The 27,077-nt window shown below is 37.1% G+C and overlaps 1 protein-coding gene across 6 annotated transcripts in view; it reads right to left on the bottom strand.

Moving 5' to 3' along the window:
• LRRC49 (leucine rich repeat containing 49) overlaps window positions 1–27,077 on the bottom strand; it is a gene marked incomplete at both ends in the record, with an annotated part of 138,208 nt that overhangs the window by 22,682 nt on the left and 88,449 nt on the right. For all 6 annotated transcript variants that reach the window (XM_080690797.1, XM_080690794.1, XM_080690796.1 and 3 more), the window contains 5 exons: window positions 787–896; window positions 3,579–3,764; window positions 5,666–5,903; window positions 16,726–16,889; window positions 23,123–23,206. In XM_080690797.1, the coding sequence (XP_080546923.1) occupies window positions 787–896; window positions 3,579–3,764; window positions 5,666–5,903; window positions 16,726–16,889; window positions 23,123–23,206 (782 nt within the window). The remainder of the gene's footprint in view (window positions 1–786; window positions 897–3,578; window positions 3,765–5,665; window positions 5,904–16,725; window positions 16,890–23,122; window positions 23,207–27,077) is intronic.

Genomic DNA, 27,077 nt, shown 5'->3' with positions numbered 1-27,077 from the left:
GGAGTGATTTCTGTTATCTATGTTTGAATCATGGGAGATACATCATCCTTGACTACTCCCCTTCATGCACACTATTTCCTGAAGGTCAGTATGTTCGACCAGCTAAAGTTTTTTCAAATGATCCTCTTCTCTGTTCCCATTGCCTGAGTTTAGTCTATCATAATCTCCCAGCTGGACCACAGGCCACATCCTCTTGGCTGGTTTCCATTCCTTCAACCTCTGTCTGTTTAAATGGCAGCCTTTCTAGAACATAAACCTAAACACATTATTGTGCTTAATTATAGAGCACAAGCTTTCATTTTTGTTTTGTATGGGTTGCAAGGCTGTCAGACCATACTCAAAATTTCTAGCTTCATTTCTTACCATTTTTCATAGTCATCCATGTTTCAGTTATATTGAACTACTTACAATTCTTTGTACGTCTACAGATCTCTTATCCTAAACCTAAAAAGCTCCTACTCATTTGTTGTCAATAACAAAAGTAGAAAATCTGAGGGACTAGGTAAAATACTACCTCCCTTTGGAGACATTATCAATGATGTTCCAATATTCAGGAAGTCTCTCTCCTGATGAAATATTATATTGTGTTATGTGTATTTCTAACTTATTAGACTATCAACCATGTGAGAACAAGAACTTTGTCTATTTGTCTTTATAGCCCTAGAACTTTGAATAGAGCCTGCCACAAAATAAGTCTAGGATATATGGCACAGACGTATGTAAAATTACTTCTTTTTTGAATGCAGCAGTGACTCATAAACACTAAAAAAGAAAATTAAAGTTTACCTGGCATCGCCCAGAATTGAAATCAGCCGATACTGAGGTAACTCAGAAGATGCTACATGTGCTAGGATTCCAAAGAGCCTCTCAGCCATTATCATGTCATTCTGCGTCACCTGAAGAGAAACAGTAGAGAGGGTACAACTGGCACTTTTTCTTGGATAGAGACAACGAACTCCAAAGAAATGTCTATCTGAATTATTTTCCCAGGAAAGCACATTCACCTGGGAGTTTTTAATTGCGATTTCTCTTCCTTCTTTGAGCCCGGTTAAAATGAGGATGAACAAATGTGGCTCATGGACGTTAATTGGGGAATGATGAGTTAGCTCTGAGAGAGAAGATGTGTTTCCTAAAAATTATGCTTGAGGTACCTATATTCTTAATGATTTTTTCCCCCAGAAATCATATAGCTTCTTTAATTAGAATGATTTAAAGGGAAAATTTCCCATGTGTCATTGGGAGAGATTAAGTTTAATAATGTGACAAAGGTAAGCCAAGGAGTTTCATAGCTTGCTCCTATAAAGATAATTTTGTCGCTTCCTTGAGAGATGAAATTCTCACTCAATTAGCAAATATGCTTATGTTCATTCTGAATTTATGTCAGCCTTTCTCCCCACAAAGAATAACTTGTAAAAGTTTATCCTGGGAGGGCTCATTCCTGTATCAACCAAGGAAGTACTACCAGCTGAAAGTAGGACTTGGATTAAAATGTGGGCATATTTTACTTAAGACTGTCAGTCTTTCTATAGAGTATAATTCATGATTCCCAACCAGGGGCCATTTTTTTTCCTTCGAAGGAACATTTGCTAATAATTAGAGACATTTTGGTTGTCACAGCTGGTAAAGGGGTACTACGGGCATCCTAGTGCATAGTAACCTGGGATCTTGCTAAACATCTATGATGCACAGGGAATCCCCCACAAGAAAGATTTATCTAGCCCAAATTGTCAATAGAGCTGCTCCTGAGAAGCCCTGGTATAGTTAACTTTCAGATCTTTTAACAATTTAGTCTTAACATTAGCTATAATATACTACATAGACATAGTCTGGAAAATAACCCCCACATTTGTAAGCATCGCATACACATGAGTCAGTGCAGACTAAGTCTTCTTTACCCTGTACCTTCACTGTGAACAACACTGCTGCTTCCTCAAACTCTTCCTTAGCTGACAACTGAGTTATCTGATCCAATACAGTCACCTAGTGGCCAATATAGGTCACTACTCCATATTTTCTTCATGTTCACAAATTGAATTCTACCTCCAGCAAGATCATTCTCTCATATACAAAGAAAAGTAGAGATGCGGTGTACATTACAATAAATGTCAAAATTTATATTTTGAGGTATTTTAATAAAGTATCAAATATTCCTGGGAATAGCATTTTCAAAAATTCAAATCAGAATAAATTATATTGGTTCTTCTTAATTCCTCTTTATATAATCATAATTTTCTTCCTGTTTCAAAGTTCTAAAAATGATACATATATGAGAAAATATCTATTTGGGGTTAATTAAGGTAACAGTTTGAAGGAGAATCACTTACCTATGGCCAAAATAATCATTCTATTTCTAGTTCAGGTTAACTTTAGAAACCTAGACTACTTATCAGGTCCTATCAGGTACTCATAATCTCCATCTTGGGAAGTACTGAAGATTCCACAAGAGTCCACAAACTGAACTAAGTCTCTTAAGAACTATCTGGAAAAATTAATAATCATCTGAAATTTCCAGTTTTGTGTGACATTTTCAATAGGTAGCTCATACTATGGTCATGAGCCTACCATGTTTGGCCCATGATATATCCATTTTCCCAACAGTATGTTGAATTTTGGGAGTTCTAGGCCACAGGTAGCTTTACTGGATTAGTAACATAAAAATACAGCCAAAAAATTGACTATAGTTCACCTTACAAGAGGGAAAAAATTTTTCTGAACTTTGAGAAATACTATAATAAAACCAGCCACTTATTTTTTCTTTTGGAGGATTACTAAAATTCAGTATAGGTAGAAGAATAGTTTCTCACTTTTATTCCAGATTAATAGCTAAAGAGAACATGATTTTTGAGTAGTGGGGGATTACCCTTGTGATGAACACATAATCTATTTAAAAATAACTCTTCATTAATAATTTTCCAGTTATCCAGCTCCAGGCCTTAGTTGTCCAAAACAGTCATGACATAGGCAGTAAGCAAGCATCTAGGCTTATGCTTACTTAGTCTCTCTCTCTCTCTTTCTCTATTTTATTCTTCCCTTCATCTACCTTATTAGTTGACATTAAAGTTTTACTTCCTTATTCCTTCTTGCATACCAGGTAGTCTACAAAACACTTCATATTATCTATGTAAAAGAGCCTTTTTGGGGAGTATGGGGGAATTGAACTCAGGGGCATTATACCTCTGAGATATACCCTTAGCTCTATTTTACTTTTAATTTTGAAACAAAATTTTGCTTATTTGCTGAGGATCTATGTTGTTAAGTGCTAGGATTATAGGTGTGTGCTACCACACCCAGCTCTTTTTTTTTTTCCTTCTTCCTTCTGTCACTCTCACCAACATTTTACCTCTGAATGCTCACAAACAATAATAAGATATTCACTATTCTCCATGACCTGGATACTATTTTAAAAGTTTACACAGTGCTCTAAAGGTTTTTGTGGAGATTTTTAGCTTTTTGACATTCTGAATTGTCAAGATTTAAAAAAAAATTCTCTAAAGTTCTAGATTCCTAATGATCTTTAACCACTATTTTCCCAAGAAAGGGACATTTTTATTCTGCAGTTTGCTTAGTTTTTTGCTTACCTCTGTTCCATTTATTTTCTGCATACTAAAATGGCTCAGCCTAAACAATACATAGTACTTCCAGAGTGTAAAATTGACGACTGGGTTTCCTTGAGGATCGATTGTCAACTGGTCGATACGACGAAGTTGTGCTAGTGCATTAAATTGCTGCAGCATTACAAGATTTGTTTCCTTGAATTTAAGGTGCTACAATAATAAAACACACAAAAATCTGAACATCAAGTTAGCCATCTTAAAATATCAACGTTAAAGTTTCATTGATATTGCCCAAGTAAGTCTGTAAGCTTTTGGCTGAGCAAATATGTCTTCAATTACATTAAGTCAACTGAATGTATTAAATTTAAATAACTTTAATCCAGCCATTGCATCATGATGGAATCCATCCAATATTAAATTCTGGATGATTCCTTCTGCAAAGGACATCCTTACTTCATAACAAACTAAGATTCTTAAAAGTTATATAAATATCAAATATCCAGACCCAGGTATTACAATGACTCTGCATTTAACATTGATATTAAACCTACAAAAAAGAGAATGAAAATGAACATTTTAGAAATTTATAAATATAGGGCCCATAGTGCTCCTGAGAAGAATCAGTGTTAGTCATTACTTGTATCTTGCCAACACTAGTTAGGCTTGTTAAATAGGTTATAAAATAAAATAAAATCACCAAAACTTATATGTTAATGCAAATATTCTGTGAATTTGGATTTTTTTTTTTGCAGTACTGGGGAAGGAACCCAGGGGCACTGTACCTCTGAGCTACAGCCCCAGCCATATTTTTAAGTCTTTTTTATTTTTATTTTTTATTTTTATTTTTAATTAATTAATTTATTATTATTATTTTTTTTTGCAGGTCTGGGGATGGAACCCAGGGGCATTTGACCTCTGAGCTACACCCCCTGCCCTATTTTTTATTCTTTATTTTGAAACGGGTCTCATTGAGTTGCAGAGGGCCTCACTAAGTAGCTGAGGCTGTCTGAGAACCGCGATCCTCCGGTCTCAGCCTCCTGAATGCTGGGATTACAAGCGTGCGCCACCACGCCCAGCTAGTCTTTTTTATTTTTGAAGGAGGTCTCACTGAGTGGTGAGGGGCCTCACTAAGTAGCTGGGGCTGTCCAAGAACCAATGAACTGAGGTCTCCCCACCTCCCAATTGCTGGGATTACAAGGATTGCCACCACGCCCCACCATGCCCCACCACGCCCAGCTTGGATGCCCATTTTTTTTTTTAACACACTCTATTCACTTCTATTTATATTCTTCAGGGAGGATGAAGCACAAAACCCACCTCAAAACCCACAAAAAGGCAAGCAAGGTAAATGACTCAGCTGACAAAGGAAAAACACTAAAATCGCAAGACATAACTCATAAAAAACACGGTGTCTGCAAATGAATACTAATAAATAAATAACATAACAGCACGATAACTGGGGAAGGCTAAACTTTCAAGGTAACTTTAATCAGCTCCTAAAATTATTTTCAATGTTGTTAGGGGACTCTTATAAAAATTATATAACAAATGTAACATGTCCCTTCAATACCAGATACAAAAACTGACTATAATAATATGGGGCTTTGTGATCCTGTTGAGTCATACAATTTGAATAAAATTATGTTATTCTTCTCTACTCTATATATCCTTTATAGGATCTTTCTCTCTCGCTCTCGCTCTCACTCTCTCTCTTTAGTTTTAGTTCTGGGGACTGAACCCAGGGGCATTCACTTTTGAGCTACACCTCCAGCCCTTTTTATTTTTAAACAGTGTCTCACTAAGTTTGGGAGGCTGGCCTCAAACCTGTGATCCTCATGTCTAATTTCCAAGTACTGTGATTATAGGCATATGCCTTTTTTAGGGATATAATTTCTTATATTAATATATATATATATATATATTCTTATGTTAATACAAAACCACAAGGCTATTTATAATTACTAATTTAAATCCCAGCTTCAGAAAATCAATACAAATGTCTTCCTGCCAAAGAGAAACTGCAAAAATACGAGTAAAAACAGGTCTTTGGCTTGAACACACAAGTCATAATTCAGAATAATTCAAACATACTACTAAAAGGAAACATTTACCAGAGAATTAGGAAATTTAATCTTCAATTTAGGGAGTACGTGGACAATTTCATCAAATTCTATGAACATGAAGGAGACTGTTGTGATTATTCCTGCCGTTTGAACACTCCAATTTCGATCCAGGGATTCCAGTGCTCCTGAGCCATACAGGGAAAGCGTATCCCCTTCCACTTCCACCAGGTGAGTGTCTATGACAGACAGACCTAGTAAAGCGCTGCTGAGTCCTGAGTCCAGAGACCTGGAAAATCCAATGTGAGAGTCTTACCACACGAGGTACAGAACAGAATATGGAGCCATATTGAAAAGCTCTTTATGACTTTATGTCCATTGCCTCTACTTCCATAATTGAGCTAGAACATTTTAGCGTATTTCAATAAGACTATCTGAAAGTTTGTATTATTCTAATAATGTTTTAACTAAAATAGAAAAATTATGAGCAAAAGCCCTTCTAGCCGAGCATGGAGGCACATACTTGTAATCCCCGCGCTTGGGAGGCGGAGACAGGAGGATCGCGCAGGTTCGAAGCCAGCCTCTCTGGCTTAAGAGACCCTGTTTCCAAATAAAAATATAAAAATAGCTCTGGGAGTGTAGCCCAGAGGTAGAAGGGCTTCCAGGAACCCCAGTACCACCAAAAAACAAAAACAAAACAAAAAGCCCTTCTAAACCCAAATTACTTATATTAATATAACATTATGTTATATATATGTGCCTCTATCTATCTATCTATCTATCTATCTATCTATCTATCTATCCATCTATCTTTAGTACTGGCATTGAATCCAAGGCACTCTACTAAGCTATACTCCCAACTCTTTTTATTTTGAAACAAAGTCTTGCTAAATTGCCCAGACTGCTTTTGAACTTACAATCCTTCTGACTTAGCCTCAGAGTAGCTGGGATTACAGGCATGAGCCAACCCCAAGTACTTTATACTGGATTTTTTTTTCTCAATATAAATAGGTTTTCTCAATCTATAGAACTATCGGGCTAGAAAATGCATTAAGATTCATTCAACATACTAATATGTTTGTAAAACATAAAATAGCTGGGCATGGTGGGACATGCCTAACGTCCCAGTACTTGGGAGGCTGAGACAGGAAGACGGCAGTTTCCAGAGCAGCCTCGGTGCTTGGCAAGACTCTCAGTAACCTAGCAAGACCCTGCTTCAAAACAACAAACAAACAAACAAACAAACAAACAAACAAACAGGCGGGGAGTGCTGAGATGGTGGTTTGGAAGTAGAATATCCCTGGGTTCAGTCCCTAGCACCACACACAAAAAAACCCCAAACCCAAACCAAAACACCATAAAAAAGGAATTAAAAATAGCTTCTCTCTCAGATCTTGAATTAAGTGGTAATCTCGACTTTCTGTTTAATATTTCGATGTTTTTTTGAAATTTTAAAAGTGTATACTACAAGTATAATCATTAAAATAATTGAAGACTTTATCTCTAGTTTGAAATAAGAAATGATGGAAAAGAATTCATTATTTATATCATAAATACATAAAAATCACTTCACATACATAAATATGGAAATTGCTATTATTTCCAAAGTAGGAGACATATTTTCTGTAAAAGATTACCAAAAAGAGAGCTGGAAAATAAATAAAATATCTTGATTCAATGCAAAGTTTTTGCTTTGTGAATAGAAACATAACTATTTGTTTTACCTAACTGCAAAACTTAAAGCAGAAAACAAAACAAAACAAAACAAAACAAAAAACAGAAAAAACAGTGCTTGGCTTCTGCTCTCTGTTTTCGTTCTGGAATCTTTGCTTTCAGACAATATTTATTTGCCCTTGTGTGTGTCTCCTTTTGTGGCTGTGCACTTTTACACATTCTTCTAATACATTAATTCTCACTCTGTATCATAATTACATGTTTACAGTTTTGCCTTTTTTTCCCATATAATGAGTTCATTGAGGCTTAAAGGCCAGATTCTGAAACATAGTAATGGACTTTTCAGAATTTATATTAATTATTAAAGATCCTTAACATTTTTAAAATGCTGATGTTAACAGATATGACAAACCATTACTCTGTTGGTGTATCATACTAAATTCAGTGGTAACAATTCACTATTTATTTATTTATTTTTGTGGGTCTGAGGATGGAACCCAGGGGCATTCAACCTCCAAGCTACACCCCCTGCCCTATTTTTTTTTTTAAATCTTTATTTTGAAACAGGGTCTCACTGAGTTGCGAAGGGCCTCACTAAGTAGCTGAAGCTGTTCGCGAACCGCGATCCTCCGGTCTCAGCCTCCCAAATGCTGGGATTACAAGCATGCGCCACCACGACTGGCACAACTCACCCCTTGTCTATTCAGTTTGTAAGCTGGTTAATAACATTAGTCCACTCTAAGTGAATATGCATCCAAGAAAATATAAAAAGACTTAATTTCTACCAGACTTAGGGCTTAAGAGGTAATAATAATCGATGAGCAGTAATACATGAATAGTCTTAGATTACATAGTCTTAGAAAATGAAAAGAAAGCACAAAGATCGGGTAAAAATTAGCCCCGTGTGCTGTGCTTTGGGTGACATACCGAGCTACATGGAGCACACCCTCATTTCTGGAATGGGACCACGGAGAGCATTTCACTGCCACTGGAACAAATGGCTTGACCAAGAGCAAAACTCTGACTATACACTGTGACCCTCTGAAGCAGAGTCAATGTCTACCATAGCTATTAGCCCAGGCTTTGCTAATTTTTTTTTTTTTTTTCCCGGGTCTGGGGATGGAACCCAGGGGCATTTGACCTCCGAGTTACACCCCCTGTCCTGCCCTATTTTTTATTCTTTATTTTGAAACCGGGTCTCACTGAGTTGCAAAGGGCCTCACTAAGTAGCTGAGGCTGTCTGGGAACCACGATCCTCCGGTCTCACCCCCGCAAATGCTGGGATTATAAGCGTGCGCTACCAGGCCCGGCAAATAGGTATTTTTTTGAATGAATTAATGAAGCAAGAAAACATCTGTGTTGTAATAGGGATTAGACCTAGGAGTGTTCTGCCTCTGAGCTATGCCCCCATCCCTATTTATTTTTTTATTTTGAAATAGGGTCTCAAGCCGGGCGTGGTGGCGCACGCCTGTAATCCCCTTGGGAGGCGGAGACAGGAGGATCGGGCGGGGTTGAAGCCAGCCACGTGCGCTGGCTTAGGAGACCCTGTTTCCAAATAAAAATATAAAATAGGTCTGGGAGTTTAGCCCGGAGGTAGAAGGGCTTCCAGAAACCCCATTACCACCAAAAAAAAAAAAAAAAAAAAAAAAAAAAAAAGAAGAAGAAAGAAAGAAAGAAAGAAAGAAAGAAAGAAAGAAAGAAAGAAATAGGGTCTCACTAGGTTGCTGAGAATATCACCAAGTTGCTGAGATTCTCTTTCAACCTGTTTCTCCTGTCTCAGTCTCCTAGGTACTGGGGTTATAGGCATGTGAAAAAAGTGAGAAACATTTAATGAGTAGCTGTTGAATCTTAAGAAAGATGACCAAAGGGGCAGAATGAGTGATACAGGTGGGCACAAAGTAAGGGTTGACATAGGTGAGTCAAACACATGAGGAAGGGAGGTGAAGGAGAAAAAAGTACTAATTGACAAAGGGATTCCTGATGGCCACAATAAAAGGTTTAGTTTTACATGTAAAAATGATGGGGAATTAAGAGTTACATACCCAAAACATGAATAATTTTGGGGGGAAATGGTATTGTCCTATATTATATGTTTGTCCTATATGTTATGATACATAAAAATGTCTTGCTTTTGTTTTTCTATATCATTAAAAGTTTATGAATATAAACTCCAAAATAAAAAGTCTGTCATCAGAAAAGGGTGATATATTTTATATAAACTTGTACCAAACTATTGTAAAAATAAAATAAAAATTAGTCTACAGTCAGCAAAACAGTAGCATGGTTACAAAAGAAAAAGTAATCTTCAACTGATATAGCTCTCTCTCAAGGATACTGAGTAAAAACAAATGCGGGTCTGTGGGGCTGTGTGTTGACTCTTCCTTTTCAGTAGAAAATGTGGCACCTGTTAAATAGGCCACACGACACCTAATCTTGACCAGTTATTTTCTGAATTGGGGTTTTGAGTTTAGTCTGAAACTTTGGCCAATATTAATAAATGTATTACTCTAGGGAGATGTGTTCTGATTTCCATGAAAAATGACTTCGAGAGCTGAGGATGTAGCTTTGTGTTAAAGCACATGCCTAGCATGTGCATGGCTCTGGATTCAATCTCTATCTAGCACAGGGAAGAGAGAAAAAAAGAAAGAAGGAAAGGAAGGAAGGAAGGAAGAGGGGAGAAGGGGAAGTAGAGGGAGGGGAAGGAAAAGAAAAAGAAAAAGACTCAGAAAGCTTCTTAAACAATGTTGTATGTTGGGATTTGTCCTTCCAGTTTTCCTTATACAGATGTCCACATTAATTCGTTTGTTCAGTCATTAATTCACATAACACTTGCTTAAAGTCATATATACAAGGCTCTGTATTAAGAACTCTGGAGTAGCCACTAACTCATTAGTATTGACAAGGACAGTCAGTATAGAGATCATGTGCAAGTTTTGGGATATATCAAAATCATAGCTCACTTTTATTGGGTTATGGTTCCAGAAATAAAACTGTCCTAATCCTACTGAAATAAACCTAATAAACACTGGGAATATAATTTCTACACTGAAATGACCTCAACAACTGATTAAACTAATCTTTGGCTGGGTGTGGTGGCACATGCCTCTAATCCCCGTACTTGGGAGTCTGAAACAGGAGGATCACAGATTCAAGACCAATCTCAGAACTTAGAGATACTCTCAGCAACCTAGTGAGACCCTGTTTCAAAATAAAAAATAAAGCCGGGCGTGGTGGCACACGCTTGTAATCCCAGCATTTGGGAGGCTGAGACTGGAGGATCGTGGTTCGCAGACAGCCTCAGCTACTTAGTGAGGCCCTCTGCAACTTAGTGAGACCCAGTTTCAAAATAAAGAATAGAAAATAGGGCAGGGGATATAGCTCGGAGGTCGAATGCCCCTGGGTTCCATTCCCAGATCCGCAAAACAAACAAACAAATAAAATAAAATAATAAATAATAAATAAAAAGGGCCGGGGCTGTTGCTTGAAGGTAGAATGTCTCTGGGTCCAATCTCCAGTACTCTTCCCCCAACACACAATTAATCATTTTTGTGTGGAGAGCTTATTATGTGTCCTATACTGTGAGAGGCCTTAAAGATATAAAAATAAATCAAGATATATTTGCTCTCAAAGAGCTCCCAATCTGGATGGGAAATGGAAGAGAAGATAAATTTACACAGTCATTGTAGCATCATGTGCTTTTTGTAAAATAATGAATATTTAACCATATGCTATGGGAACACAGAAAGGAATAACTAATTCTTCTAGAGGGGAAAAGTCAGGCTTCAGAAAGAAGTAGCATTTGAACTGATTCTTGAGTGATGAATAGTGGAATTTCAGCAGGGGTAGAAGGAAGGTGAGTAATGAAGAAAGGCAGGGAAGCCGAGTTATGCACAGCATGTTCATGGAAGCACAGTCTCAGAGCACCTGGGACACAGGACGGAAATGTCCTATATTATCCTATAGAGATGAAGAACAGAAAAGGTTTTTAAAATAAAAAGTAAAAAGACCATATATCAAGGCACTTTTAGCAACTCCAAAATACTATACATGGAGTTAAGTATTGGTGCTGGTAATACAAGGATGCAGGAAATGTGCCATTTGCCTCAGCGACTCACTCTTGACAGATAAATTGATGGGCGTTGTGGAAGACAGCAGGGAGAAGCTAGATAATACCTCTGCATTGCGAGAAGACCAGTGTAATAGCCCTTATGAGAGATAACAAGAGAAGCAGGAAGGTGTATTGAAAATGGCATTCAGAAAGATAGCAGATAGCCCTTAATTCAAATTCTGTATAAAAAAAAGTAAAATTCCATATCTATCACTGACAAACAGAAGATTTGGGGGAGGAAGGGGAGTAGGCTTTTTAATTTCTTTGGGTTTCAGTTTCAGTTTCCTTATATCTAAAATACAACAGGCAATGTGACATTGATAGGGATTAACCTCAAGATCTGTAGTGGCTAATTTTAAGTTCAAATGTCCATCTATTCAACTTGGTCTTTATATATAAGAATGAATCAGAAAAATATTCTATGCCCTGTCATTTAGTAGAAGACCCTAAGAAAATAGAGGGTACTTAACTTAATGCAGTAATGAGTTCCTGAAAGCCAAGCAAAATCTAGATATATTCCTAAATGCCTGGGGTGAAAAAAAAGACAGTTTTCAGAGGTTTATGCTTTTTTTTTTTTTAACCTCTGGGCTTTTTATAACAGGCTAGAACAGAAATACTTAAAATCTTTCAGAAGATTTTTTCCAATGAATTAGTAGTGCTGATTCCTATAATAACTTATTTTATGAATTTCTATTACAACATTCATAGGTGTGGAAATTCATTTATGCATTATATTTTATTATAGTAGTTTTGGCTAAAACACCAGTGTTCATAGACAGGAAATGACCAAAAATAAACCACCTTCACTGCATGCATCCAATGTAAGCAAAGAAAACATTACACCAAGTATTTTCCCATTTCTGCCAGGCAAAAGAAACCTACCATCTGTCATTTTACTGTAGAGCTGTCCCAAGTACAGTGAACAGTGAAATCATTAAAAGAATATAACAAAATTTTAAAGAATTTCTTCCCTTTATGCGCCTATATATTTTTTTCATGGACACTTGTTACCAGGTATTTAGTTACGCACCCAGAAGCCAAAGGTCACAGACATTGTAACATAAGAATTGGCCACTTTTTTTTGCATTGCGATATACTAAAAACTATAAATGATTACTTAAAATGGAAAACCTTATGTTGTTTAAAAAAAGAAACTGAAACACTGAGGAAGATACTTGTAGCTGGAGCTCTCCACTTTCAGAAAGAGTGAGGCCCATATCATTCTCAAAGATGAATTTTAATGACTTATAAAGAATGTAGTAATACAACATGTAACATTTAAAACTTTTCACTGCACTTTCAGATTAAGTAGAAGATAGACTGAGTCCATGTATTTAAAACCTCTCCCACCAATATCCCATTATAGAATGGAAAGTAATTGAAGAGTTATAAACCCACAACTAAAAGTGCGACAGGGAGGATGATTGGCAGCAGGAGATTTCAGCAAATATGTGGAAGCTGGAAAGTGCAGACCAATGAGTGGCTGGAGAAGGAGGGCAAAGCTGTAGCCTTGAATGTGCAGGGGGGAAAAGGACAAAGATGGCGGCCAAATCACTCAACAGAGTTCTGGAAAAGGAAGACCAGGACCTTTGGGAGATACAGAACCATTCATTAAGATCTGTAGAATGACACCCCCACCTCCTTCTCCACAGCTAACAGGACAGTCTGGAAGAATAGCATTACAGATCAGTGGGAAAAGGAAGAACTATTCAATAAATAAATAGAACTAGAATAATTTGACTCTTCTCATGGGAGAAAAATATTTAGATCTTAACCTCAAGCTAAAGACGAGAGAGAGAGAGAGAGAGAGAGAGAGAGAGAGAGAGAGAGAGAAAAGAGAGAGAGAACCAAATAAAACTTGGAGTTGAAAGAGTCAATAATGGAAACAAAGAGTTTTACGGCACTAGAAGTGTACAAGGGAGCCTCAGTAGCATAACTGCTGATTTCTCACTAGAGACCATGGGGGCCGGAAGTCAGTGGGATGACATGCAGTGCCGAAAGAAGAAAACTGTTAACCCGGAATTCTATGTGTGGCAAAATTGAACTTGAAAAATAAGAGAGAAGTCAAGCCATTTTCTGGACATACCATATTTCTTAAAGTTATATATCATTATAACAATGTTAATTCTTATGAAATTAATAAATGTATTTTAAATAAGATTCTTTATTTTTTTATTTTTGGTGGTACTGGGGTTCCTGGAAGCCCTTCTTCCTCCGGGCTACACTCCCAGTCCTATTTTATATTTTTGAAACAGGGTCTCTTACGCCAGCATGGCTGGCTTCGAACCTGCGCGATCCTCCTGTCTCCGCCTCCCAAGCGCGGGGATTACAAGCGTGCGCCACCACGCCCGGCTTTAAATAAGATTCTTTATATTTTACATTTAGAGTATGTAAAGTATGTGAGAATGAACTTGAAAAGAACTGCCCCTATTGTTATTGAAATTTACTACAAAACTACTATAAACAGAATCTGAGCCAGTTGTGGTGGTACACGCCTTCAACCCCAGAACTTAGGAGGCTGAGACAGGAGGATCACAGGTTTGAAGCCAGTCTCACCAACACCAACTGAGAACCTTAGGAACTTAGTGAGCTCCTGTTTCCAAATAAAAATGTTAGGGCTGGGAGTGCACACACACACACATACCCACACAAAAGAATCTGGTAGTGGCATTAAACTGGCAAGCAGATTAGAATCAAACAGATAGTACACACATATATCCACATATTTACAGAAACTTATAAGCTATATCTGGCATTTTCATTAAAAAGAATAGATTAATTAAGCTATTAGAAAATTTAGTATCAATTAATAAGATCAAGTTAAACTCTTACTTAAAAATGTATACTATTGGCGGGACTTGGGAGCCTGCCGAGGGGTTAGGCAGATGCTGGGGCTAGTGGCCAGCAGTGGAGCCTGTCACGAGGTAAGGCTGGTGCCGGGGCCTTCGAGGCTGGGATCGGAGCCTGCCGAGGGGTTAGGCCAGTGCTGGGGCCAGTGGCCAGCATCGGAGCCTTCTGTGAGGCAAAGCCGCTACTGAGGCCTCTGAAGCCGGTATCGGAGCCTGCCTTGAGCCTAGGCCAGTGCTTGGGCCAGCGAGGCCAGGATCGGAGCCAGCTGAGGGGTTAGGCCGGTGTTGGGGCCAGCGAGGCCAGGATTGGAGCCAGCTGAGGGGTTAGGCCGGTGTTGGGGCCAGCAAGACCAGAATCGGGGCCTCCCATGAGGCAAGGCCGCTGCTTGAGCCAGCGAGGTCTGGATCAGTCTACCGGGTAGCCAGGCCACTACTGGGGCCATCAAGAGTGGGATCGGTACTTGCAACGCGGCATGCACAGAGAAATATCGCAGAAAATAAAAATCAGATGCTTCCCCTAATCAGCAAAAACTAGGAGGAAAGGGGCAACAGGAAGAGGTTGAGCTATAGAAAGGGCCCTATAGTGAAGCAACTAAGGTGACCAATCAGAGGGTATGGAATAGGGGAGGATGGAGCCTCTTTAAAACACAGGAAGTACATAAACAAATGTATCAAAGTTAATTACCAAACAAGCATGGGATCCAGGGAGGGGGAGGAAATGGGATGGGGGCTGGATGAGGGCTAATTGGATGATGTGTGCTTGTATATCCTCTCAAGTTTTGTATTCCAATGTGATATATGATTACAATGCACCAATAAAAAAATAATAAAAAATAAAAAATCATAAAAAATATATACTATTAAAATAAACTCAATGTATTAAAGGGCTAATTTTTCAAACTTAATTAAAATTTCAGAATAAGATATGTTCAATAATATACATACTGTAGAACTAGAAAACCTAAAAGAATTAGAAAGACTTCTAAAAAAAATTGGAAATAGTATTGTTATGCATTATTTTATAAATTTAAAGTCCAATGCCATAAGGTTTTAACATTATAAACTATTACAGTTCCAACTCAGTAAAGTTATATTTTGGCATTTGAGTGATATTAAATACAGCTCTAGGACTATATTAGAATGATATATTAGTTATATAAATCATTACTTAATTAGAATTTCCATTCTTATTGCTTTATTTTTATAGCTGAAAAATACATGTGGATTCCCAAGTGATCTGGAGGAAATACGTTGATTGCAGTATTTTAATCCTATAATTAAAAATAAGAAAGTTTGCCTAAATGTATAAAAAATTATAAATCCACAAACTACTAAAACATTATTCTAATGCCTCTCAGATTATTTCCATTAGTACATTCTTTGTATATGAAAGGCTTTAAGAATTCTAGCTAAAAATTTTAAATAAAGGTTACATTATATTTAGTTGAAAATGTGTTCCAATATTTGGTTAACGTAATCTAACAAATGTACTTCTTCAGATTAAAATTTAAATGTATCCTAACTTTGAGTTTTAGGCTTTATTTTTAAATCTCATGTAGATATTTAAGTTATATATGCATTCTAAATATAAATGCACTGTAGGTCCTTCTCATTTACCCAACTCCAAGATGCTTTTTGGAGAACAAAAATATAAAGGGTCTAGACAGTATAGTCAGAATTGCTCATTCCATGACACAAGGAAATAGGTGTGAGCCATTAGAACAGACACACGACTGGAGTAATTATTCAGATTTTATGCCAAATTGCCTTTTACTACTTGTTAAGGAGTAAGGTTTTGTAAAGACTACTGGGGAAAAAACAGTGGTCAAGAAAATAGAAACTCCTTTCCTTATGAAGCTTACATTGATAACACAGATGAAACAACTGATTACCAACTAGTTATTTAATCATGGTAACAGTAAGTACTAAGAGGAGGAAGTGCAGGGTACTGAGAGACAAAGCAGGCATCTGATCTAGTGCCTGAAGCTAGAGAAAGCTTTTGGAGAGGGTAGGGTTAAAGTAAGACCTCTGTGGTAGGTTGGAGTTAGCAAGGGCAGGATCCGAGAAGTAGGTAGTATCAGGGCAGTAGAAGGCTATTTCTATATAAAAAACTGTTCTGGGGTAAGAAGTGAATGAGCTGAGCGAAAGCCCGTGAGGCAGTGGCCAGAGAGGGAGCCGGTGATCGTGCTGGACGAAACAAGTAATGTGGGCAGAGGGCCTCGCAAGCTCTACTAAGTCATCTAGACATTTTCATATAAAAATAGGAAGCCACTGAAGGGTCTTTAAGCTAGGGAAATGTTATGGTCAGATTTAAATTTTTACTTTTTCCATTTTAATTTTTAATATAAACTACTTTCAGCCAGTTTTCTTAAAAAAAAAAAAAACTACTCTTTAACATAATTACATGTGACATGGTTTTCCACCTCTCCTAACTCCATTCTCTAAAGATGCCAGCATCTTGAAAGAACACCATTGCCTACCCTGTCTCCTCTGGAAATGCAGAGATGGAGCTCTCGTCGAGCTGGCAGGGGACCTGAGGAAGAGAGTCGCGATCTTTTCTATCTTGATTTGTAGCAGTATCGACCCCTCGTTGTTGCAAGTCCCACTTACGCGCTATGTTGTTGATTGTTAGCCTCTTCTTCTCCTATAAAAAAGTTAGTTATGACACGAATTAGATAATGTAAATTTTTGAAGAGTGGATACAAGCAGTTTGTTGTTTGTATTTTCTTATAATACTTTTAAAGAGTATTCCTTGTAAGTAGATACCCAAAGTACTTTCTAGAACAAAGTTTAAGAAGCCTGTATTCACCCAGCACATTCAAATATACCAATAAGCATACCTGCAGGAAAACGGATGGACCTGGAGAACATTGTGTTGAGTGAGATTAGCCAGTCACAAAAAGAGAAGGGTCGTGTGCTTTCTGTCTAATGGAAGCTAGGGGAGTAACAGGGATACAAGAAGGACTTTAGATAATGGAGAAACCCAGTGGAGCTGGGGAGGTGGTCTGGGGTGGGGGGGGGAGAGAGAGAGAGAGAGAGAGAGAGAGAGAGAGAGAGAGAGAGAGAGAGAGACTAATGAAGGAAACACTTCCATTGGTGTTATTTACATATGTGAAATGATCAGTGCCAATCTCAATACCATGTGTGGGGAAGGGTTGGGCGCTCACCAAGTGCTGTGTGCATGTATTTCCCTATCACTGAACTAGGTTATGGTATGAGACTTCAAGACATGAATAAAATTAAATATATATATATTTTTTTAATTTATTTTTTTGTGATACTGGGGTTCCTGGAAGCCCTTCTACCTCCGGGCTACACTCCCAGACCTATTTTATATTTTTATTTGGAAACAGGGTCTCTTAAGCCAGCGAGGGGCTTCGAACCTGCATGATCCTCCTGTCTCCGCCTCCCAAGCGCGGGGATTATAAGCGTGCGCCACCACGCCCGGCAATAAAATTATATTTTTAAAAAGAATGAAGCAAAAATATCTATCATCCTTTAAAAATCTACATATCAATAATAATTATGCCTTAGGAACTTAATTTTATTAAAAATAAATATACAACCCACTGGAAAGTGGAAACTTACTGAATTTTAATTTGTCTAAAATTTATATGCCTCATAGCAAGAAAAACTATTACTTTAATTTTCCTACCAAATAATTAGGATGAATATGGTACAACCATCTTGTTGGGGAGAAAAGGGAGGGTTTGGGTCAATGTTTCAAGTTTCAAAGCATAAACTGTCATATCTGAAAATGGAAAAATGTTACCTAGACCTCTAAGAGAAATTGTGCGAGGTTGAAATGTTTAGGGTAACAAGTACCATTCTAGAAGAAAAATAAAGAAATTAATTTATTATGTGCAATGGATAGCTTAGGGTAGTGGTTCTTAATCTTTAGAGTACCTCAAATCACCTGTAGGTTTTTTTTTTTTTTTTCAGGTGTGGGAGTAGAACCCAGGCGCATTCTACCTCCAAGCTACATCCCCTGCCCTATTTTTTTATTCTTTATTTTGAAACAGGGTCTCACTAAGTTGCAGAGGGCCTCACTAAGTTGAAGAGGGCCTCACTAAGTAGCTGAGGCTGTCCTCGAACCATGATCTTCCCGTCTCGCCTCTTGAATTCTGGGATTACAAGCATGTGTCACCATGCCCAACCCCACTTGTAGGGTTTTTAAAAATAGATTTCTGAACCTTATCCCATTACGACTTAGTGTATTTGGGATGGAGCTTGAGAATTTGCATGTGTGATAAGCTCCCGAGTATTGCTACTTTTGCTAGTTCATAGCTCACTTTGAGAACTATTGATTTCAGACATTACTGCTCAATCCTTTTGTAGAAAAGCTGCTGAGGAAACTAGATCTGAGCAACTGAAGGGAACTGTGCTAAATTAAAATGTTTCTACTCCATCTATATAACTGGAATAGAGTCCCCACTCTGGTAGTCTTCATTATCAAAAGTAAACTTTTTTTTTTTTTTTTTTTTTTTTTTTGGTGGTGGTACCAAGGGGTGGAACTCAGGGGCTTTCTACCTCTGGGCCATACTCCCAGACCTATTTTAGATTTTATTTGGAAACAGGGTCTCACTAAATTACTGAGAGCCTCACTAAGTAGCTGAGGCTGGCTTGAAACCTGTGCGATCCTCCTGTCTCAGCAAAACCAAGCGTGGGGATTACAAGTGTGTGCCACCACACCTGGCACAAGTTAACAGTTTTAAATGGTATCTCAATTAGAGTACTGAAAATAAATACTTTTCCTTTCCTCCTTCCTAAGAGTATAATCTTCCAATGAAAATCTATCTGAGTGTGATACTGACCCTTCTTCACCTGCTCACTCTGAGGCCAGTGAAGGCTGTCAGAAAAAGCCCCTCTTAGCCTGGTATGGTGGTGCACGCTTGTAATCCCGGAGCTTGGAAGGTGGAGACAGGAGGATCGCGCAGATTCGAAGCCAGCCGCACCGGCTTAAGAGACCCTGTTTCCAAAAATTAAAAAAGTATAAAATAGTCTGGGAGTGTAGCCCGGAGGTAGAAGGGCTTCCAGGAACCCCAGTACCACCAAAAAAAAAAAAAAAAAAAAAAGCCCCTGTTCATTTCCTCAGGCTTATATACACATGGAATAATTATTTGAGATTTGAGTTACATTTCTTTTTCTTTTTCCTGTATTTAAGATTTTAGCATGTATATGTGGTGGATTCCTTAATTAAACTAAAGTTTTTAAATGTCTATGTTTAAAATATTTTGGGTGTATGTTCCTTTTCATATTGTTTGATATTTCAAATTTGTATAGGTAAGTTGTTACACTTAATATGTATATACTTCTAAGATGTTTTGACATTTTATACATATTTTCCTTATCTAAAGCAAGTATCATTCTGCTATTCTATTATGAAAACATTATTTCCCTAGTCTATAATAAAAGGCATCTTACCTTAAGTAATCCTATATCAGTTATTTACTGATGGCTTTGTCAACCCAATTCTTAGTCTAAGCAACACTGTCATTTTTACTCAGTACCAAGGCCCTGGCTCCATGTGTTTGACTTTCTGGCTAACAGGGGTTGGCAAAAATAATATTTTTAATGAGGCAGATAGCAGTACTTAGGGAAAAAAGCATTAAGATACTTTATACCACTAGGGATGTTAACAAACTTATAACAAGATAGTCTCTGAATATGAAACGCTTTCTTATACTCGTGACAAAGTTCAGCATTTTTTACTTGGATTATTAAAACACATCAATACTAGGCTGACTAAAAGAATGGCTAATTTTGTTGGGGCTAGGAAAAAGGAGTGTATGATAAAAGTGTATGATATCCTAAGTTCAAGCGGAGATCACTGCATGGTCAAAAGGCCACAAGAGGACTCTGAACATCTAGGAAATGAAAAAAAGGAGGAAGAGGGGGAGGAAGGGAAGGAGGGGGAGAGAGGAAGAAGGAGGAGGAGGAGGAGAAAGAAGGGTGGGAGGAGGAGAAAGAGCAGCGACAGCGGCAACGATTATATTATACTAGATTCTGGAAGGCAGAAAAAGGTATCTAAAGCATAGTTTATTCACAAAGATCACAGAGGCCCTTGGCATATCAGTATAATTATGTTTGCAATAGTGAGGTGGCTATAAATTGCCAAGCCTGTGTTAAAGTGGCGCATATTTTAGATGACTTGGGTTATTAAAACAGATGAATTAAATTAAACTTTAGCTTCTGCCATTTAAATCTGTTCATAGTCCAGGCAATATCACACCACCATATGCTGTAGCAAGGCAAAAGATATGGGGCTCTGCACTCAATCCCCTTGTTCTCTACCTAACCTCTCACATTTTCTCAATTATCAGTGCATAGAGTTTCAAGAAAACATCCTCAGAAAATGCTGAAGACCTGTTGTATCATGACTTCACCTCTGAGTGAGGGCTAGAACCTGGGTTTTCTGATTCCCCATGCTTCTCCTCTTATTAAAAATAAAAAGCTAAATAATCCTTATAATTATAGAGTCCTACTTTGTGACTTTCAAGAGAAGAATTAGCTATATTCCAAAGTTCTCATAAAAACTTTTCAACATTCTCTTAAGTGTTTGCTAAAAATGTGATGGTACATGCTGAGGGCAAGAAGCAGCTGACTTGGGTCCCAACAGAAGTCTTCAGTTGGAAGGTGGAGCCAGTGAGTGTGAGGTGGGGCCCATGCCAGGTGCTACTTAAACCAGCAGCCTTATGGCTAAGCCATCCGAGGGACTTCTTTGTTCCTTCTTCCTTCCACACTCTAGTCTCTTGTGTTAGAGTGCTCTGTAGGCCTGGGAGCTCTGTTTTGCACATGGATGGATGTCTTTTTGTTCATTCACTCACTCCTTTGTTCACTTACGCATCTGATAGCAGCTACTGCATGATGAGGAATGCCACTTTCTCTAACTGAACCCTGTGGAAAGGCTTGACAATAGCATATCTGGCAACAGTAAATCCCACTCCATAGATTAAAAAAATACTGCCTATAACTCTATTTTCTATAAACCAGGGTATTTTTGTAAAAGTCTTAGGCCAATTCCATTATAGGAAAGATTAAAATCCTGTTGGCTGAGTCAGTGAAAAGGTAGATAAGTCAGAAGAGGCTTAGCACAGTCAACCAATGGCGTAAGGGAGAACAAAAGAAAGAACTGGGGAGGCTAGAGATAATGGCCAGTGAGAAAGTTATAGCATATTTAATAACTATTAACCCCGGTTACTTTTGAAGACGTAGCCCTGAAATAAGAGAGCTTGGGAACAAGATCTGTTTTGTTGTTAATTTGGAATCATTTTCAGAGTAGAACACAGATTGCAAGTATATAGTTTGATCAGTTTTGACAATTGCATATACTTGTTTAACCCATACCCCATCAAGACAGAGAATATTTCCACCATCCCAGAAAGTTCCCTGGCTTCCTGTGATTACTTCATACAACTTTGTATCCCTAGTAGTAATTTGTGAGTTCTAAATGTCATTTTAATTTTAAAGAAAAAAGAACCTGGATAGGATAAGAATGACTACTGGTAATCAGCACGTCAGCCCCAATTTTAGAACAGAGTATGATGTATAATACAAGCTATATATTTGACTTGTCTTTATTAAACTTTGTGATAATAATACAACAAAATGTGTGTGTGTGTGTGTGTGTGTGTGTGTGTGTGTGTGTGTGTTTACTGGGGACTGAAACTAGAAGCATCCTACCTTCGAGATATGCCCTCAGCCCTTTTTATTTTTTATTTATTCATTTATTTTTGGTTTGGAAACAGGGTTTCACTAGGTTGCTGAGTTTTGCTACATTGCTGAGGCTGTCCTTGAACTTGGATCATCCTGTCTCAGCTTCCGAATAGAAAATAGTTTACCTAAGGAAAATAATACCTGACATATTCATTTTAAGCCAGCTTAAAACAAATTTTATTACTAAATTCCTCAAAGTCTTTATCATTTCTGAAACTTTTTAAATTAAAAAAAAAACTATCACTAGGCAGACAAGGTAGCACATGCCTGTAATCCTAGTTCTTGGGAGACTGAGACAAAAGGGCCACAGTTTTGAGGCCAGTGCATAGTAGCTTAATGAGACTTTATTTCTAAATAAAAAAGGAAGGGAGAGAAGGAGAAAGGAAATGTTGGGGGTGTAGCTCAGAGGCAGAATGCTCCTGGGATCAAACCAATGGATTCAATCCCCAGTAATACACACACACACACACACACACACACACACACACACACACACCCTATTATTAAGTGAGAATAAAAACATGCAGCAGAGCTCATTAAATATATCAGTAAATTGTCCAGGCATGGTCGTGCACGTTTGTAATTCCAGCATTTGAGAAGCTGAGACAGGAGGATTGTGGTTCAAGGACAGCCTCAGCTATTTAGTGAGGCCCTTCACAACTCAGCGAGGCCCTGTTTCAAAATAAAGAATAAAATGTAGGGCTGGGTGTGCAGTTTGGATGTAGAATGCCCCTGGGTTCTATCCCTAGTACCACTAAATACATACATACATACATACATACATACATACATCAGTAAAGATGGCAGTCTATTACCGTGCCATCCACAGTGAAATACACATGCCGTGGATATACAGATGCTGCATTGGTATTGAAAAAATAATATAACTTTAACTATTTTTATTTTCCTCTCTTAAAATTTCTAGCTTTTGTATGTGCTTTATAATGTACATTATATTGTATTTCCTAAATAGAGGTTTATTTATATATAGTACCTTGTAAAAGTTTTAGGAGTGCTTATTTGGAATAAAATAAAAACAAGACTACTACTGATAGTAATAAAGTAATTCACAATGCTTAGAATCCAATTTCCCAGTAGATCGCTCGCACTGGTGAATGTGGGTGTGTGCACACACGTGGATGCAGGCAACAGAGAACATACCTTAAGCAAGGACTGTTTATGGTTTTCTCGCCTCTTTTCTTCCTCTTTTTTGGCTACAACAGATGCCACACGCCTTTCTTCTTCCTAAAAATAAAACAAAATTGTTTTAAAAAATATCCTAAAATGCTTAACAAGTTTTTAATGCTAAATATCTTTAGCCTTGGAATTTTGGCTTTTTTTCTTGAGGGGTATACTACTTGATAACAGAAAATATGTTCTCAAAGAAAAAAATAATTTTCTTTATTTTCTTCTTTCCTAATTTAAAAAAATGTACTTTTAATTCTATGCCTAATTTTGGAGGTGAGATGAACCTACCTACCAAACTAATATAACAAAGGAAAAAGACTAAGGAAAAGAAATTGGGATCAATTGTACAATTTTTCTTTGTATAAATGTTCGTCAATCATACCTCATCATGCTACGAAACATTACTGTTCCCTTTATACAATTTTTAAAATTCAGTCAGAATTCTAATACACTAAGTCAAACCTTCCTATTTCTATATATCACCTTAAGATTTTTCTGATATGTACTTGAAATATTCTTTTATAAAATAAATTACACTGGTATAATGTAATTATATTTGATAACAAGATTCATAGTGATAATCAGATGCACATATCACTTTTTGTCTGTTTCTTCCCCATATTTCTCCTTTCCCTTCTCTCCTCCCCTCTCGTACATGCTAGATAGTCATCCATGTACATGATATTATATGATCTATCTCCTTCCTCATACCTCATCTTCCCCTCCCCTCCCCTCTCCCCTAGTCCTATGTCACTACCCTACTTTACTAATTTTTATGAGGTCACTTTTCTCTCTGTTTTTTTCTTCTAGCTTCCACATATAAGAGAAAATATATGACCCTTGATTTTCTGAGTCTGGCTAATCTCACTTAGTATGATGCTCTCTAGTTCCATTTATTTTCTTGCAAATGACATAGTTTTGTTCTTATTGGCTGAGTAAAACTCCAGTTTGTATGTACCATAATATAGTCATTGTGAATGAACTGTGCTTCTGTAAACCTAGGCATGCATGTATGATTATAGTATTCTGACTTTAATTCTTTTGGAAAAATACCTCGGGGAGTGGTATAGCTGGGTCAAATGGTGGTTCAATTCCTAATCTTTTGAGAAACCTTCATATTAATTTCCATAGTGTCTGTACTAATTTACAGTTCCACCAATTATGTTGTATGAAATTTTTATTGCAATTTTAATATACAGACTAGATCATTTCTCTCCTCCCTCACCACTGAAAATGCCAATTTTTAAAAATACTTTTATTGGTACATTATAGTGTCACATCATAATGCAGTTCATAGTGATGGTGACATACATGTACACAGCACTTGGCGAGCTTTCCCTGGCTCCCTCCTCTTTCCCCATACACACGATAGTGAGATTGGCACTGAAATTCTCATATATGTACATTAATTAATTCCCAAATGGCATTGGTGTTCTCACATATGTACATGTTGATTAATTCTATCCCCCCTTCCTGACACACTGGACCACTTCCCTGGATCTACTGGTTTCTCCTCCAGTATCTGAAGTCTTTCTTATATCTCAAATACCCCCATGGAAGATAAATGTGGCCGACTAACTTGCTTTAGCCACTGTCACACAAACAAAAGTGATCTGTATTTACTTCTGGGTGGGAGCTTCCAAACACAGTGTATGTTGCAGTTGTTCTCTCTCTTTTCATCTCTACTACAGTATCTGCAAAGCTCCAGATGGTGGGCACTTTGAAGGCCTGAGTCCTGGACTGAGGACAACAAGATCCCAGCCACTACCAGGGACAGTAATGAACTTTGATGCTTTACTCTGCTGAGGATGGAGAAGATGGCACTGTAGCACAATCGAGCCTGTCCTCACCAATAGACATGTGAAATGGGAACTAAGGAAGGTCAAAGAGGCTATGAAAATAGATTCTAGAAGGTAGGCCATTATTCATGTTTTCAAAAGCAAAGCCTCAAAATATACATTAAAACTACACAAACAGAAACTACCGAATTAAAAAAGAAAACGAGGAAAGCATCCATTGGAAGATGCTAATTTTGGAAGTAAGCTAACACGCTGAGAAGGTAGTAACTTCTATGATGTCACATAGCTAGTGACCAGGATCAGGACCAGAGGCGTGTCTGGCTAGAAATGAAATTTGTAGTTTTTTCATAATAAAGATATATTTAAATTTGTTTTGCTAATTTTAGAGAGATGAGAAAATAGCAACTAAAATTCAATACTTATGCTATATGATTTTAAAGGGAATGAAAATGTAAAGTGCTTTTGGCAAATTAAAACTAACTTTTTCAAAATAAAAAAAATTTAGTTCAAAAAGCAACTAAATAGAAGCAATGTGAAGACAAAAACTAAAAAAAATAATCTAGAACTGTGACTCCTAGTTTCACAAAATAGCTTATTTAATAATTATATTCAATTCTTTGATTCAATAAATATTGATTTGGTACCTATAGTGGGTAGCCTATTTCAGAATAACATTTTTAAAAGAGAAAAACATATTGATGTTTAATGTTGATTCATCTATAAAATGTGAAATAGAAACAGATTGATTATTCAAAGAGCCAACTTCAAGCAGTACTGGAAACTGTATGGATCACGTACTACACATACTTAAGAGATGATTTCATCAGATTTTTGAAAAGAATTTCAGCTTCTATTAAAGGCAGTAGGGCTTTAAAAGGAAATCTAAACCTTGGAAAACTGGATTTACACCAAATCAATTTAAACGGTGAGTGTTTTAAGGAATTTTTATATTGGATGGCTATACTTCAGCCCAAATAATTATAGAATAACTAAATTTAGAAAGAAAAATAAACCTCTAATTGTGAAGATAAGCTATAAATCTATTGGTAAGGATGGGAAAAAACCTGTAAAATTCTGGCACCTTCATGATAATAGTCTAGTTTCTGGGACAAAAGCCATTTCCTTTAGGTAGCAAAAAAGAAAAAATCTTTTTCTTAACTTTATTTTGGCCATGAAAACCCAATATAAAAATAATTTCAAGTTAATTAAGCAGTTCAGTGATTCAATAGGTATTTGAGAACCTAGATTATATGTTGTTAGCAGATTATAACTCTAAAACAATGTATATATCATATAAGAAAAGTTACCCCAAAATAATAACAGTTGATGGTAATTTATTATATCAAATTTTAAAATTTAAGTGGAAATATATTTTAAGCACATGCTTCAGAGTTATAAACAGCTTTTGTTTTCTTTGAATATATAAAATATTGAAATAGACTTTAAAATCATCGGGCTTTTTGTTGTTGTTTTTCTAAAAGAGATAGCCAATACTTTTCATTTAAATCATGTCTTTTAACTGTGAAAATGGATTTTCTTTTCCAGGGTCATAGTATTAGGTATTAGAAGCCGTGTTACCCGATACTGGTCCAAGAATTAGTTGTTAAAGAATGGGGGTTTGATGGAGCCAGAACAAGATAGGTTATGCTGCTGTAAGAACTTCCAAACGGACACTACCTTCTGCTAAGAAAAGTTTATTTCTTGAACATGCAAATAGTACAACTTCAATGTCCTGGCTAAGTACCTCTGAGTGCCGTGATCTAATGGCATCTTCAACTCAGTATGTTTCCATAATGAATAACACACAGGAAACACAAACACACACACACACACACACACACACACACACACACACACACACAGAATGATGTGACCTGCCTGGAATGCTTCTGCCCAAAAATGATATACATTACTTCTGCTCATATCGCGTTAACCAAAGCATGTTACAGGACCATATGTAACTTTAGAGAGGAGGAGAATTACTATTTTCCCACATGTCAAAAAGAGGAGGAGAACCAAATCCTGAGTGGTGTTTAGTAATATCTACCAAAATTGGAATCTTATTTTTTTTCTGAGATGATCCATTCCATTTGTTTCGGAGAGAAAATTGCAAATAATTTTATATTAAG

Source organism: Muscardinus avellanarius (assembly GCF_963383645.1).
Source record: "Muscardinus avellanarius genome assembly, chromosome: 3".
Classification (NCBI taxonomy): domain Eukaryota; kingdom Metazoa; phylum Chordata; class Mammalia; order Rodentia; family Gliridae; genus Muscardinus; species Muscardinus avellanarius.
The sequence above is the reverse complement of the archived record's forward strand: the minus strand, read 5'-3'. Positions and strand labels throughout refer to the sequence as shown.